Below are 16,101 nucleotides of genomic sequence, written 5' to 3'. Positions count from 1 at the left end.
GTCCACCATTCTACATTTAAGTTTTAATGAAAACACAATCATTAGAGCCTTAATATTCTTCAACTGTGAAGGACTATGATCTGTTTTTTTTAATTCTTCTCTTAATCAAGTTAATGTTGATCTTTCTACTTTAGAATTTGAAAAAAAAATTTCTGGGTGTTATTTTCTTATAGACTTAACCACTTAAATATATTATTCTTTAGTAAACCATTGGAGTGATCATCTCTGAGGAAACTGAAATCCTCCCAGGGACAGAATAGAAAAGGCAAGCTAGGGTTATTTTGGCAGAGAATCTATAAGTTTTAGAGATCAATAGTTAAACTTCTACACTGATTTGGTGGTAAAAGAAAATATAAATTGGTGTTCATTTTTTAGAATTAGAAGTAATCAGGGAAAGGTCTAATGGCTCATTTTTCTTTGGGCTTTTTGTCTGGAATATATTTAAGGCAAAAGAAACGAGGCAAAAGGAAATTCATTTGTTTGAGTACAACTTCCTCTCCTGTTTTTTACAACACTTTCCTTTTTTCTTTATAATTGTGTCTGTACTCTTTCAAATATAACTGTTTGAAAAATACCTTGATTGCTTCCCCCCCTTTTTTTCTCAGTTGCTATATTCATTCCAATTCTGTCTCTCTTTATGACTATGCTAGGCTATCATTTCAGTGAGGAGAGAAAGGCCCTAATATGAACTAGTATTGGGAATAAAATGAATCAGTAAGATCTTTTGAAACCATACAGGATATTTTGGGAAGCAGCAATTATACGATGTTAAAGAAAATAATCCTAAAAGCTTAAGGGAAAGAACATTTCAAAAGTCTTGATTTAGTAACCAAGAACTTGATAAAATATTCTTATAGTTCCTGTTAGGCCAGATAGAAGACCAGATAACCCCAGGAGGAAAAGTAATCTTGTTCCCAATACTGTTAAGCAGACTTTTAATTTGGAAGTTCTTTTGAGACACTGTAAGAGCACTTGATTAGTACTATGTAAAAGTATGTTTGTAATTAGCCTGGGTTTTGGCCAATTATGTGATAAAAATTGCTTCCTATCCTTTTTCCTCCACTTTTCTGTTTCCATTTTCAATTTCATCTGGAATGCTCAAAATACTTCAAAGACATTGTAACTGTGCACAAACTTCATTTCTTTAGTATAACCTTTTCTCCTTTCTTTCCTTTTGATTCAAACTGGCCTTTCCCAGAACCCTGACTCACCTGCCTCCTTCTCCCTTGCATATCCACTTCCTGAATAATTAAGCCCTCAGGACAATGAGGTTCAAATAATCTTAGGAACAAAGCCTCTGGTCTGTTGACCACAGAGACAGAGTTTTGATCAGGTCAAAGTAGAGATAACATCTAATCTTCAGTTATGTTTTAGCTCCAGGCCCAGTAAAGCAGCAAAACCAGATGCACTGATCAACCACCCCCTACTCTAGTGCTGACCAATCAGTAGAGACCACGACCCTAACTCCCTTAGTCACCATAATTAATGATTTCCCCCCTATACAACCCATTCCCTGGAAGCTATTGGGAAATCTAGGTCTCTGAGTATTACCTCACCTATGACTTCAGGCCTGAGCCACTATCTAAAAATAAAACCTTACTTTATTTACTGCAAACTCCTATTCATGTCTTACTGGGCTTTGATGCACACAGGCAAACGGACCCCTTTAGTCCAGTGACAACATCATAGAAACACTATATCTACCCTGGAATGACCACCTCCAGATTTCTTTCATGTGACAGAAATATATTTAAGATATTGTTTTTGAGAAGTTTCTGTTATTGGAGGTGAATGACTTTTCTGATACATATTAAGTTCTCAGTTCAAATATTTTTTTTTGTTTCTTTCATAGCATTTCTTGACATTTTTAAATTATGTCTTTGTGGTTTTGTTGTTATTGTTTGTGTTCCCTACTATAATGTCAACTATATGACTACAGAGACTGTGTTTGTTTACTATACCACAACACTAACTTCCTTCGTCACCATGATTGATGATTTTGGCCCTATAAAACCCATCCTCTGGAAGCCATTGGGGAGCCAAGTCTTTGAGCATCAGCTCACCTATGACTTCCCCTGGCAGGCCACTTACTAAAAATAAACCCTTGCTTTTTTTGCTGCAAGCTCCTGTTCCTGTTTTATTGGGCTTTGACACATACAGGCAAATGAACTCCTTTAGTCCAGTATCAACATTAGCATTAAAAACCATAGCAGTTGTCAGATTTGACAAGACACAAAAATCTCCTCCATCTACCACCCTCTTCAGCACCATCAGGAAAGATAACAAAATTAAAGTATTTATGCTCTTGTGTTATCTACTATAGGCAAACAAACAAAAAATTCCACTAGATTAGAAATGTTTCAAATAGACATACCACAATGAAAAAATTTAATGCACATTAAAATGTTGCCTCCCACTTCCTGACTTGGGTTATATTCCCACACAAAGATATTGAGGAAGAAAGGAGCATGAATATTAAGGATGTACTTTATGATCATTTTAAGAGATTTTCAATAAGAACCAAATATAAATTAAACCCATCAGATATAGTGTCCACTCTATCCTAATATATAAAAACCCTGGGTTGTAATGACCAGTAACGAATCAGGCTGACCAAGTGGAAGTCAGTGCTGGCCCTGCCTGCAAGCAAGCAGTAAGGAGTAATCAGGCAGGCAGGCAGAGGGGTTAGGGGTTACCAGGCAGGCAGAGGGGTTAGGAGTGATCAGGCAGGCAGACCAGAGGTTAGGGGTGATCAGGTAGGCAGGTAAGTGGTTAGGGGCGATCAGGTAGGCAGGCCAGCGGTTAGGGGAGATCAGGTAGGCAGGCCAGCGGTTAGGGGTGATCTAGTAGGCAGGCAAGCAGTTAGGGGAGATCAGGTAGGCAGAAAGCCCCTCGCTGGGCTGGCCCCGCCCCCAAGCAAGCAGTTAGGGGCAATCAGGCAGGCAGGCAGAGTGGTTAGGGGTGATCAGGTAGGCAGACCAGCGGTTAGGGGAGATCAGGTAGGCAGACAGCCCCTTGCTGGGCTGGCCCCGCTCCCAAGCAAGTGGTTAGGAGCAATGAGGCAGGCAGACAGAGGGGTTAGGGATGATCAGGTAGGCAGACCAGCAGTTAAGGGTGATCAGGTAGGCAGACCAGTGATTAGGGGTGATCAGGTAGGCAGACCAGCAGTTAGGGGTGATCAGGTAGGTAGGCGAGCGGTTAGGGGTGATCAGGTAGGCAGACGGCCCCTTGCAGGGCTGGCCCCGCCCCCCAGAAAAGAAAGAGGGAGCCCCAGGCCAGCCAATCCATTGCACCCCAGCCTGTCACCTGCAGAGGGAGGCCACCGGTGGCAGGGGAGGGGGGCAGCACTGCACAGATGGCAAGCAGTGGCAGCGGTGGGGGTGGGGCCAGCTGCCTGTAGCCCACGGAAGGAAAGCCCTGATAGGCCCTGATCTCAGTCCAGGCCTTGGGACCCTACCTGAGGGGTCCCGGATTGTGAGAGGGTACAGGCCGGGCTGAGGGACCCCCCCGAGTGCATGAATCTTCGTGCACCGGGCCTCTAGTATAAATATAAAAGAAAAACTTTGATAATGAAATTCAAACTAGACAGAAATAAAATGCAGACATAATTGTAAATAAGAAATTTACCTGCTTGATGGCTGTAACAGTTATAACAAAGAAAAGTGGAAGTCCACTGGTAACTGGGCTAGTTGGTGTATCTACTGTGACCTAGGTAAAGAAATTAAATTGAAAGTAAAATAAAAATAGTCAATAACTTATATGCAGTCTGTACATGCAAAATTTTCAGACAGAATGCAGACAAAACTTATTCTGGTAGCAGGGTGGATGTTAACTTTCATTAAAACAAAAGCAATCCACACAGCAGTTAAAGAAAATACTTTTAAATCAGGTTTAGTTTTCATCACAGGTTGAATTAACTAATCTCTTTACTGAAATATATTCATTCATTTACCATCTATTTGTTGAGCACCATTCTGTCAGCCCCCTGCACTATTATCAGCCAGGCTCTAGAGATGCTGCTTTAAACATATGGAGAAAAGTCCCTGACCACATATAGCTGGCAGCTTACAGGGAAAACCAGGCATTAAACAAATATCTTGAGACCTGAAGAGTAAACAGAAGTTAACTAGATGAAAGAGGGGTGCTTTCCAGGAACAGTAAGCAGTGTATACAAAGCCTCCATAGCAGGAGGGAGTGTTATACAAGTAAGGAAATAAAGGAAGCCAGTAACAAAAGCATGTGGTGTGAGACAGGGCTGGAGAGGGAGACAGGCCAGACCAGTGGTCGGCAAACTCATTAGTCAACAGAGCCAAATATCAACAGTACAACGATTGAAATTTCTTTTGAGAGCCAAATTTTTTAAACTTAAACTTCTTCTAACGCCACTTCTTCAAAATAGACTCGCCCAGGCCATGGTATTTTGTGGAAGAGCCACACTCATGGGGCTAAAGAGCCGCATGTGGCTCGCGAGCCGCAGTTTGCCGACCACCGTGCCAGACCAAGCAGGGCCCTCTATGCTAGAATTCATTCTTTATCCCACAAACAGTGGGAAATAATTGAAGCTTTTAACCAGGGAGAGTTCACATAAAGAGAACTACATTTTGAAAAGATTTTCATTGCATTGTGGAAAATAAAATGGAAGGGAACAAGAACGGAGGCAGGGATTCCTTTTAGGAGGCTACTGTTCTAATCCAGATAAAAGATCATGGATTGGATGAGGGGAGTAGCAGCAGACATGGAAAGATGTTCCAGAGATATTTAGGAGGCAAAAATGGCAGGACTGATAAGGGATTTCTTATAAGGGGTAATTAAAGATGTCTTCCAAGTATCAGGTTAACATGGCTGGTGGATATTGTCATTCACTGAAATAGGCAACATTGAAAGAGAACAAGAATTAGATTTGAGTGACAGAGAACCATGAGTTGCATCTGCCCTCACAATTCATTGACTCTCATCTCTAACCCCCACACATACCTGCCCCTGCCACAAATACTGTGTTGCAGAAGCTGGCTTTGACATGGCTCTGTGCCTTCACACAGACTGATACCAGTCTCTAATCCTTCAAGGCTCAGTTCAGATATCACCTATTCTTTGAAGCCTTTTCAAGCTCCTCTTGGGTAGAAAAAAAATCATAACTTCTACCATATCCCTACAATATTTTGCTAATGCTTCTTTTATGACTTTTACTAAATTAAATTAAGTGAATAGATGACTAATTTTGGCTATACATAAATTCCTTAAGGATAGAAAAGCCATATCTTCATTGTACCTGTTAAAATATTTGTTGTCTGGCACATAAGAGGTGCTTACTATATGTTCACTAAATTGAACTGAGATGCGCTATAAGCCAAGTGGAAAGATTCATGTTCACAATCCTCTATGTAGTTTATTTTATGCTCTTCTGTAAGACATCTTACCATGGATGTAGGGGAGCCCCTTTTAAAGTGCCCCATCATTCAAAATTGAAATTGGCTCTTTCCCATACCACAAACCAGATTGGTTTTAAGTAGCAGGGCCCAATTAAATTACAGTACCATTTACTCAAAAACTTAAACTGGATAAACAGAAGCACTTAATACCAATAAGGCATTTCAGCAATTTCATTGGAATGTTTCTGCTTTGTTTTAAAAAATGAAATGAGGGGGAAAGTACCTTTAATATAGTAAAATTTTCAGTGGTTGATTTTGGCAAGGGAAATATTTTAATAGTTAATAGACTTAAAATGGAAGATGCAATTTAAAATGTCTAAATACTAGGCTTTCACCCTTAAAGTAAATGAATGAAGAGCATAACTGATAATCAGGAAGATAAGTGATATACTTTCAATTAAGCTGAAACTAGTGTTTAATAAAGTAAACTATTAACCTAAACTATTTTCAATTTTGATATATACCAATGCGTTTAATGGTATATAATACATGTGCTTCAAGTGTGAACAAAAATATGAAATCCATAAAAGTTTTTAAAAAAATAACAGCTGCAACAAATTTTCTAGTAAAAGTGCTCCTTCAGAAATATATAAAATAATATAAACCTTAAAATGTAATAGCGGTACTTTCAAAAGTATTATTATAATAAGCCCTGAAACATCTTTTTAATCACAGGTCATTTTAAGATTAGAAGTAGAGTGAAAATTTGTTTGAAGTAATTAAGTTTCTAAAAGTGGAGTGGCAGTTTATGGAGTTCTTACCTGTACAAGGAAAATTATGAGAAAATAAAAATTTGCAATTCTTCTAAACTGTTCAAATAGATTCTTTGGGAGAAAATTCCAAAGTGTATACTGTAAAGTAGAAAGAAAAAAATATATGATTAGAAAGCAAACTTTAAAAATCTTAGCAATGACTCATATGGGTCCAGGTTACCACTACACTTTGAAAACATGTTAAAACCCAATGCACGGCCAGTGTGGCTCACTGATTGAGCATCGGCCTATGATCCAAGGGCACCAATTCGACTGCTGGTCAGGGCACATGCCCAAGCTATGGGCTTGATCCCTAGTAGGGGGCGTGCAGGAGGCAGTCAATTAACTTTTCTATCTATCCCTCTCCCTTCCTCTCTCTAAAATCAATAAAAACATTAAAAAAAAAAACCCAAACCTCATACATACAAATAAGCATATACTTAGAGATATAGTAAATAAACACTTTTGAGTAATAAAGTTTCACATTGACCATTACAATTGGGCCATCTAGTCCCAGACCTCTGCCTTCTCTGACCTGATTTAAATTAGGTTCCTTTTTATGTGCTCTCATATCATCCAACACTTCCTTGATAACACTTGTTGCAGTGAATAATATATGCATGCACTTTTATTAAAATTTCTCCCTTAATAGGCAATGACACTAAGTGGACACTCAATAAATTAGTTGGATGAATGAATGAACAAATTAATTCCTCTGGAGTCTTGATCACAATCACAGATATAACTCTGTCCCAACCAGTACCTCCCAGATCCATGACAGCTGAGGTGTACACATAACTCTGGGCCACAGAGGACTTTCATTATAATCAATAACATATCACCCTGGGATTTTGTAATTGGTAATAGATAAAGGTTTTAATGCTAAACTGTGCATGGGCAGGAGGAGAGACCTCTTGGGCCAACTGTCAAATCACATAGACTTTTTTACTGATACCGTAAGCACAAGGATTGAGTCAGTTAAAAATCACCAGAGGAAGTTGAATTTTCTAGATACTTGAATAAAAAAAGACCAGAAACCAGTAAGAAAGAAATGTTTCTTAAGCTAAATATCTAAATTTACACTAAGTGAGAAAGTATCTATTAAATTAAGTGAAGTGAATGAAAAGCCAAAGTCACAGAACATGGGAATTTACTGCTAACCCCTCTTTAAAAGGCTTATGGATTCGATTCCCCAAGGGAATACCAAGAAAATGAAGATGAATGGAGGGAAACATGTTCATTGATGCAGCTCCATTAAAACTAACAGACAACCTACAAGGTTCTTCCCCCAAGTTTCAGAAGTGCCTCAAGGAAGCCCATTCAAAATTAAGTGCAGAATTGTGTGTGCATGAACATCAGTTGGGAGAAGAGTCCACATTTTCATCAGATACCCAAGGCAGCTTATGACCAAAAATAAAAGGGATTAAAACCACTGATCAACTTTTTGTGTGTAATTAAAGTTTATTTGAGCACAAAATACTTTCTCTGTCTATAAAATTTATTTCCTGGCCTAGGGAAGCAGATCTTTCCAGACAACTATAGCCAGCATAGTTCTGTGAATATATACATGAGTGACTAGAGCCACTTCACCAAAGTGTCTCTCTTTCATTAGGTTTTCTTCAGGGAGATGAAGAAGGCATCTGGATGAAGATCTGGGAAGATTTTGAGTGGTCCAGGCAATTAGGCTATACCTTGAGGAAGCCCACCATCTCCATGGATATCTCTATTGCAGGTATCCACTGAGGCTAAGAATCACATGATTTCACTCATATGTAGGATATAAAACTGAAAATCATAAACACAAACAACAGTGTGGGGGTTGCCACAGGGAAGGGGTGGGGGTGAAAGGGGCCTAATATATGGTGACAAAAGATGATTTGACTTTGGGTGGTGGGTACACAGTGCAATATACAGATCTTTTAACATGGAAATCTACACCTGAAACCTAGGTGACCCTATTAACCCATGTCACCCCAATAAATTTAATTTTAAAAACTTTAAAAAACAAAACAAACAAACAAAACACTGATCCAGTCACTTTGAAGCTGATGTAGTCCGAATCAGCACTTAACTGTTTCAACAACAGACTAACAGCTGAACTTTTGGCTTGCTGACATTTTGTTCCCTAACTAAAGGTTTTTTAATTGAACAAACAAACATCAAGAACTGTGAGAGTCCTCTGATGGCTCTTAACACATAAAAGGAAACATTTTTTTTTTCCTAGGGTGACTTGGTTCTTTTACCATTTTTCTACCTTCCTAAAGAACAGGTTCCTTGAAGAACTCAGGTTATTCCCTTTACAGGAAACTACTACTATATGCCCTCTTCTTTCCTATTTCAGTTCATGAGCTATAACTACACAGATGGACTTAGAGGGTATTATGCTAACTATGTATGGTGCTAGGTGGATACTGGAAATATCAGAGGGAACACTTTGTAAAATATATAATTGTCTAACCACTATGCTGTATACCTGAAACTAATACAAAATAATATTGAATGTAAACTAGAATTTTAAAAAATGTAAAAAGTACAGCAGAGGTAAACAGTCAATAATCAATATATATATATACCCCTAATATGCAAATAGACCAAACAGCAGAACAACCAAACAACCAAACAGCGCTATGATGTGCACTGACCACCAGGGGGCATACGCAGAACATGGTGGGCGTTGGCCATGGTGGGATGGTAGAGCAGGTGAGCGGGGGAGCCAGACTAAGGCGGGGCGCTGGTCGCTGCCTCTGGTGGTTACTGAAAATTCTTTGCTCCCATGCGCCATGGTCCTGCCTAGCGCTGGCACCTGCTGCTGGCACCAGAGCCACCGTTCGCACCCACTGCCAGCCCCGATCACTCAGTGCTGTCAGCGGGTGTGAGTGGCGGCTGCTGGCCCTGATCACCCCTGAGGGCTTCTCCACCTCGCCCTGCTCCTGAGGGGCGATCTGGGCAGCATCCACCATTTGCATCCCCTGCTGGCGCCAGCCCTGCTTGCATCCACAGCTGGCACCAGCCCCAATCACTCTGTGCCATCAGCGGGTGCAAGCGGGGCCGGCGCCATCAGCACATGGGAGCGGCGGTGGCAGGAACGGGGCTGTCGGCAGAGAGGGGACCAGGGGCTGGAGTGGGAGGGGCCAGATGTGGATGCAGAGAATAGGCTGAGACCCGCCCCTGTGCCTACTGCAGCCTCATGGCCCACAGTTCCTTTCAAGGTGCATGAATTCGTGCACTAGGCCCCTAGTATTATAATAACTATGTATGGTGACAGATGGGTACTAAACTTATTGGGGTGATCACTTAGTAAGCAATATGAATGTCTAATCACTATGATGTACACCTGAAACTAATATAATATTGTATGCCAACTGTACTTGAAAAAATAAAAATATTGAAAAAAACCCTCAAAATTCCAAACAAACAAAAAAACAAAAAAGGTCAGAGAGCATATTATAGCCCCTTTACCACAGGTGCCTAACATGAAATCTTTTTTTTTTTACTTTTTTTTTTATTGAGGTATTATATGTGTACATATCTTACTATTACCCCCCCACCCCACACCCATACATGCCCTCACCCCCCAGAGTTTTGCACCCATTGTTTATGCTTATATGCATGCATACAAGTCCTTCATTTGATTTCTTATCTCCCCAATCTCTCCCTAACTTTCCCCCTGTAATTTGAAAGTCTGTTTGACGCTTTACTGTCTCTTTATCTATCTTTTTGTTCATAAGTTTATAATGTTCTTTACTATCCATAAATGAGTGAGATCATGTGGTATTTTTCTTTCATTGACTGGCTTATTTCACTTAGCATAATGTTCTCCAATTCCATCCAGGTTACTGCAAATGACGAGAATTCCTTCTTTTTTATGGCAGCATAGTATTCCATTGTGTAGATGTACCACAGTTTTCTGATCCAGTCATCTGCTGATGGGCACCTAGGCTGTTTCCAAATCTTAGCTATTGTAAATTGTGCTGCTATGAACGTAGTGGTGCATATATCCTTTCTGATTGGTGTTTCTAGTTTCTTGGGATATATTCCCAGGAGTGGGATTACTGGGTCAAATGGGAGTTCCATTTTCAGTTTTTTGAGGAAACTCCATACTGTTCTCCACAGTGGCTGCACCAGTCTGCATTCCCACCAGCAGTGCACGAGGGTTCCTTTTCCTCCGCATCCTCGCCAACACTCGTCGTTTGTTGATTTGTTGATGATAGCCATTCTGACAGGTGTGAGATGGCACCTCATTGTTGTTTTGATTTGCATCTCTCGGATAATAAGTGACTTTGAACATGTTTTCATGTGTCTCTTGGCCTTCCTTCTGTCTTCTTTTGAAGATATTCTGTTTAGGTCTGTTGCCCATTTTTTTATTGGACCATTTATCTTCCTCTTATTAAGTTGCATAAGCTGTCTGTAGATGTTGGAGATTAAACCTTTATCAGTGACAGCATTTGCAAATATGTTCTCCCATGCAGTGGGCTTTCTTGTTGTTTTGTTGATTGTTTCTTTTGCTGTAAAAAAGCTTTTTATTTTGATGTAGTCCCATTTGTTAATTTTCTCTTTAGCTTCCATTGCCCTAGGGGCAGTGTCAGTGAAGAAGTTTTTTTGGCATATGTCTGAGATTTTGTTGCCTGTGGATTCCTCTAGTATTTTTATGGTTTCCCGTCTTATGTTTAAGTCCTGTATCCATTTCGAGTTTATTTTTGTGTATGGTGTAAGTTGGTGATCTAGTTTCATTTTTTTGCATGTATCTGTCCAATTTTCCCAACACCATTTAATGAAGAGACTGTCTTGACTCCATTGTATGTTCATGCCTCCTTTGTCAAATATTAATTGAGCATAGTGGTTTGGGTCGATATCTGGATTCTCTATTCTGTTCCATTGATCAATATGTCTGTTCTTGTGCCAGTACCAGGCTGTTTTGAGAACAGTGGCTTTGTAATACAGCTTGAAATCTGGTATTGAGATTCCACCTACTTTATTCTTCTTTCTCAGGATTGCTGTGGCTATTCGGGGTCTTTTTTTATTCCAGATGAATTTTTGGAGAGTTCTTTCTAGGTCTGTGAAATATGCTGTTGGTATTTTGATGGGGAGTGCATTGAATCTATAGATTGCTTTGGGTAGTATGGACATTTTAATGATGTTGATTCTACCAATCCATGAACATGGTATGTTCTTCCATCTTTTTACGTCTTCCTCTGTCTCTTTTTTCAGTGTCCTGTAGTTTTCTGCGTATAGGTCTTTTACGTCCTTAGTTAAGTTTATTCCTAGGTATCTTAATTTTTTTGGTGCGATGGTAAATGGGATTGCTTTTTTAGTCTCTCTTTCTGTAAGTTCATTATTGGTGTATAGAAATGCCATAGATTTCTTGGCGTTAATTTTGTATCCCGCTACATTGCTGAATTCATTTATTAAGTCTATTAGTTTTTTTATGGAATCTTTTGGGGTTTTTTTATGTACAATATCATGTCATCTGCAAATAAGGACAGCTTCACTTCTTCTTTTCCAATTTGGATGCCTCTTATTTCTTCTTCTTGCCTAATTGTGATAGCTAATACTTCCAGTACTATGTCAAACAGGAGTGGTGAAAGTGGGCATCCCTGTCTTGTTCCTGTTCTTAGGGGAAATGGTTTTAGTTTTTGCCCTTTGAGTATGATGTTTGCTGTGGGTTTGTCATATATAGCTTTTATTATGTTGAGGTATGATCCTTCTATTCCCACCTGCCTAACAAGAAATCTTGATTAAAATTTGTGTGTTGGTCATTTATTCTTTTGCTCTAACTCAAAAGCAAAATTAAGCTTCTCATCTCTTTATTATAATACAAATGTCATAAGCATACCTTATTTTAAGGAAGACCAAGAAAAATCTGATCTAAATTTAAATTGAATTAAAGCCATATATAACAAGTTATTCAAATTGATTTGTTTACCTAAATAGTAGTCTCAGACTTAGTTGCTACAAACCAATTACAATGTTAATTCACAGGAAGAAAATGTTTGTAGCATTTCTTTCATTAACAATGAGAATGGAGTTTTTTGGGGGGCCATAAGTACTTACTCAAAGTAGTAAGTGGATCTTAAGATGCAATTATAAAATTGAATAGCAACACTGACATATAGAATATGTTTAAAATGGATTCTACAGAAAACTGCCAGCTTTCCAAATATATACAATGTACTTAACAAATACTCTGTAGTGAATATAATTGGTACATAAATGTGGCCTCTAAAGATGCAATTATGGGGGGAGGTGTTAAGATGGTGGCAGAGTAGATGGATCTTTCTAGCACCTAATTCCAGAACCAAACTGGAATTAAAACTAAACTGGGGAATATTCACCCTGAATTACCACCTGAAGATTGGCTGTAGAGGAGGCCTTTAAACAAGGAAGGGCAGAAACAACCTGGAGACTGGCAGAAAGGGCAGGGTCATGAAAGGGGATGGCCCAGCTCCTAGGAATGTAGGCCCAAGGGTAAGGAGGGTTCCCCCAGAAATAAGAGAGGTCAGGTCCCCAGGCTGGGCATCCCAGAGCCAGCAGTAGCCATGCACATCTATCAGGGAGCAGAGACTCCCAGAGACAAAGCAACTTTTTTTTAAGGGCTTCCACACAGGATTTTCTTTCCCACTCACTCACCCTAGTTTTCACAGAGGGAAAGTGATACAGACTGGAGTAGCCTGAGGAGAGACAGGTGTGGAAGGAGTTGGGGAGAGTCTCTGGGGAGTCGCTATCGAGATACCTGTGCTAGGTCATCCCCCCCACCATATCAGAGCAACCATTTTTCCAGAGAGGCAGAAGTCTGTGGAAAGGCAAGTACTCTGCCACCCTGGGATACAGTTTGCCCCACCCTAAGCAATCCCACTCACTCCACCCTCTAAAATCCAGCACACTCCATCCTGCATCTCAAGAGGAGGCAGTGGTCTCAGTAAGTGCTTTGGAGTGGGTTCATCCCTCCCCCATTACCAGGAACCTGGTTGGCACTTCCTGTCACTGGTGAGCTGGTAGAAACTCCTGGCTTTGGCAGACCCAACAGACTGCCTAGGAGGGGTTCCACCCTGCCGAGGTCAGGGAAATATTCCAGGAGAGACTTAGTGGACTGGCTCTGGGACAGGCAACACACCCACTATCGTCCCTTAATTCTGAATGTTTGCTGACCGGCCTCAGGGCCCCATGGTGCTAAAAAAAACACACCAGTCTACAAGCTCAGCTGGGCCCCTCCCGTGGGCAGCAAAGCCCAGTGGAGGCAGCCACAAGATGTGGATCGCATGAAGCTTTGAACAGGTACCCGAGAGCCAAACATGGCCAGCTTCTGACATTGGTTAACACAAAAGTATCTCCTGGGAGGCTGGAAATCAGCATGCAAAACAGCCTCACAACATAAAAGCAGGATCCAAAAGGAAAACCTAGCAGTCACTAAAATCTGCTGAGGCGAACTTTACTCCCACGGTTATTCTCTTTTTCATTTTTATTGCTTTGGTATTATTATTGTTACTATTATTCTCTGTTCTCTTTTATTTCTTTCATATCTCTTATTTGTCTCCTTTTCTTACTGTTATTTTCTTGCGCTAGATCTTTCCTTTTTTTCATAATTCTTTTATTTTTCTTTTTTAGCATTTTCCTTTGTCCATTCTTTATTGTTATTTTTTCTTTCCGATCTTTCCTTTCAGAATCTTTTCTCTTCTATTATTCTTTTTATTTTATTATTATTGTTGTTCTTTCACCTTCTTTTATTATTCTTTTATTTGAAATATATTTTTATTGATTTCAGAGAGGAAGGAAGAGGGAGATAGAAACATCAATGATGAGAGAGAATCATTGATTGGCTGCCTCCTGCATGCCCCTCACTGGGGATCAAGCCCGCAACCCGGGCATATGCCCTTGACCAGAATCGAACCTGGGACTCTTCAGTCCGCAGGCTGACACTCTATCCACCGAGCCAAACCAGCTAGGGCTCTTTTATTATTCTTATCTTTTCTCTTTCCTAATGTTCTTTTCTCTTGTGGTTGTTTTTGCTGTTACTGTTGGATCCTTTTGTATGTTTTTCTTTCATTTCCTCTTTTGCTTGTTTTGTTCCATCAGCACCTGTACAACAGCTCACATGACGTGGTTGGGGTTGAGCCTCACAGTCAGCCAGCTTGAGAGGAGAACACACCCATGAATGGTACAACAATAATCAAGACCAAATTATAACAGGAAAGCCCAAACAACACACAAAATGGTCACTCCTAGGGCAGACAGCTCAGGAGTTCAAGGAGACTGCACCACTGGGTCCTACAGGAGTATTATAACAAAAGGCAAATGTTAAAGACAAAGAGAGAATCTTAAGGGTAGAAAGAGAGAGATGGCCAGTTACCTACAAGGGAGCTCCCATAAGGCTGTCAGCTGATTTCTCAACAGAAACACTAAATGCCAGGAAGAAATGGCATGAAATATTCCAAGTAATGAAAAGCAAGGATCTGAAATCAGAGTACTCTATACAGCAAGACTATTATTCAAAACTGAAGATTAAAGAAAGAGCTTCTAAGACAAAAACAAATCAAAACAATATAAAACACACAAACACACACACACACACACACACACACACACACACACACAACTAAACTAAAGGAATTTAGTATCACCAAGCTGGCATTGCAAGAAATGCTAAAGGGTCTGTTGTAAGAAGTAGAAGTGGGAGAGAGAGAGATAGGAACATAGGCTAAAAAGAATAAAAATAACAATGAATAAGTACCTATTAATAATAACCTTAAATATAAATGGATTAAATGCTGCAATCAAAAGACACAGTGTAGGTGAATAGATAAGAAAACATGACCCATATATATGCTGTTTAAAAGAGACCCACCTCAGAATGAAAGAGTCACACAGGATGAAAGAAAAGGGGTGAACAAAATTTCCATGCAAATGAAAACAAAAACAAAGTGGGTATAGTAATACTTATATCTGACAAAACAGACTTCAAAACAAAGGGCATAACAAGAGACAGAGATGATCACTACATAATACTAAAGGGATGGACCCACTAAGAGGATATACTATAACTCTGGTAAAAATATATGCATTGAATATATGAGCACCTAAATATATCCAGAAGCTCCTGGAGGACTTTAGGGAGATACAGACAGCAATAGAGTCATAGTAGGGCACTTTAGCACTTCAATGACATCACTGGATCGATTTTCCAGATTCCCCCCCCCCAAAAAAAAATCAACAAGGAAACAGTGACCTTAAATGACACACTAGGATCAGATGGATTTAATTGAATCTAAAGGTAGGCCACATGCTAGGACACAAAATAAGCTTTTACAAGTTCAGGAAGACTGAAATCATATCAGGTGTTTTCTTGGATCACAATGGCAAGAAACTAGAAATGAACTAAAATAAAAATAAAAAAATAAACACCTCAAAAACATTCAAACACATGGAGTCTAAATAGCATGTTATTAAACAATGCATGGTTACCAATGAGATCAAGGAAGAAATAAAAAAGAAACACCAACTTCCTGGAAACAAATGAAAATGAACACAAAGTAACCTCAAACATATGGGACACAGTGAAAGCAGTTCTGTGAGAGAAAACCATAGGTTTACAGACCTACCTCAAGAAACAAGAAAAAGCTCAAATAAATGGTCTAACACTACAACTAAAAGAATTAGAAAGAGAACAAGAAAAAGCCAAAGGAATACAAGGGAATAATAAAAATCAAAGTGGAAATAAATGACATAGAGACTTAAAAAAACTACAAAAGATCAATGAAACCAAAAGCTAGTTTTTTGAGAAGATAAAAAGAATGATAAACCTTTAACCCGACTCATCAAAAAACAGAGGATCCAAATAAATAAAACCAGAAATGAGGGAGGTCAAAGAACAATGGACAGCACAGAAATAAAAAGGATTGTAAGAAAATACTATGAACATCTAAATT

At 39.5% G+C, this 16,101-nt stretch overlaps 1 protein-coding gene across 1 annotated transcript in view; it reads right to left on the bottom strand.

Annotated features, from left to right (window-relative positions):
- ATP11C (ATPase phospholipid transporting 11C) overlaps positions 1-16,101 on the bottom strand; it is a 252,395-nt gene that overhangs the window by 122,216 nt on the left and 114,078 nt on the right. The window contains exons 3-4 of the mRNA XM_028130691.2: positions 6,191-6,280; positions 3,628-3,708 (exon numbers count right to left, since the gene is read on the bottom strand). Coding sequence (XP_027986492.2) covers positions 3,628-3,708; positions 6,191-6,280 — 171 coding nt within the window. The remainder of the gene's footprint in view (positions 1-3,627; positions 3,709-6,190; positions 6,281-16,101) is intronic.

Source organism: Eptesicus fuscus, chromosome 1 (assembly GCF_027574615.1).
Source record: "Eptesicus fuscus isolate TK198812 chromosome 1, DD_ASM_mEF_20220401, whole genome shotgun sequence".
Lineage (NCBI taxonomy): Eukaryota > Metazoa > Chordata > Mammalia > Chiroptera > Vespertilionidae > Eptesicus > Eptesicus fuscus.
This window is presented reverse-complemented; position numbering and strand designations above follow the sequence as displayed.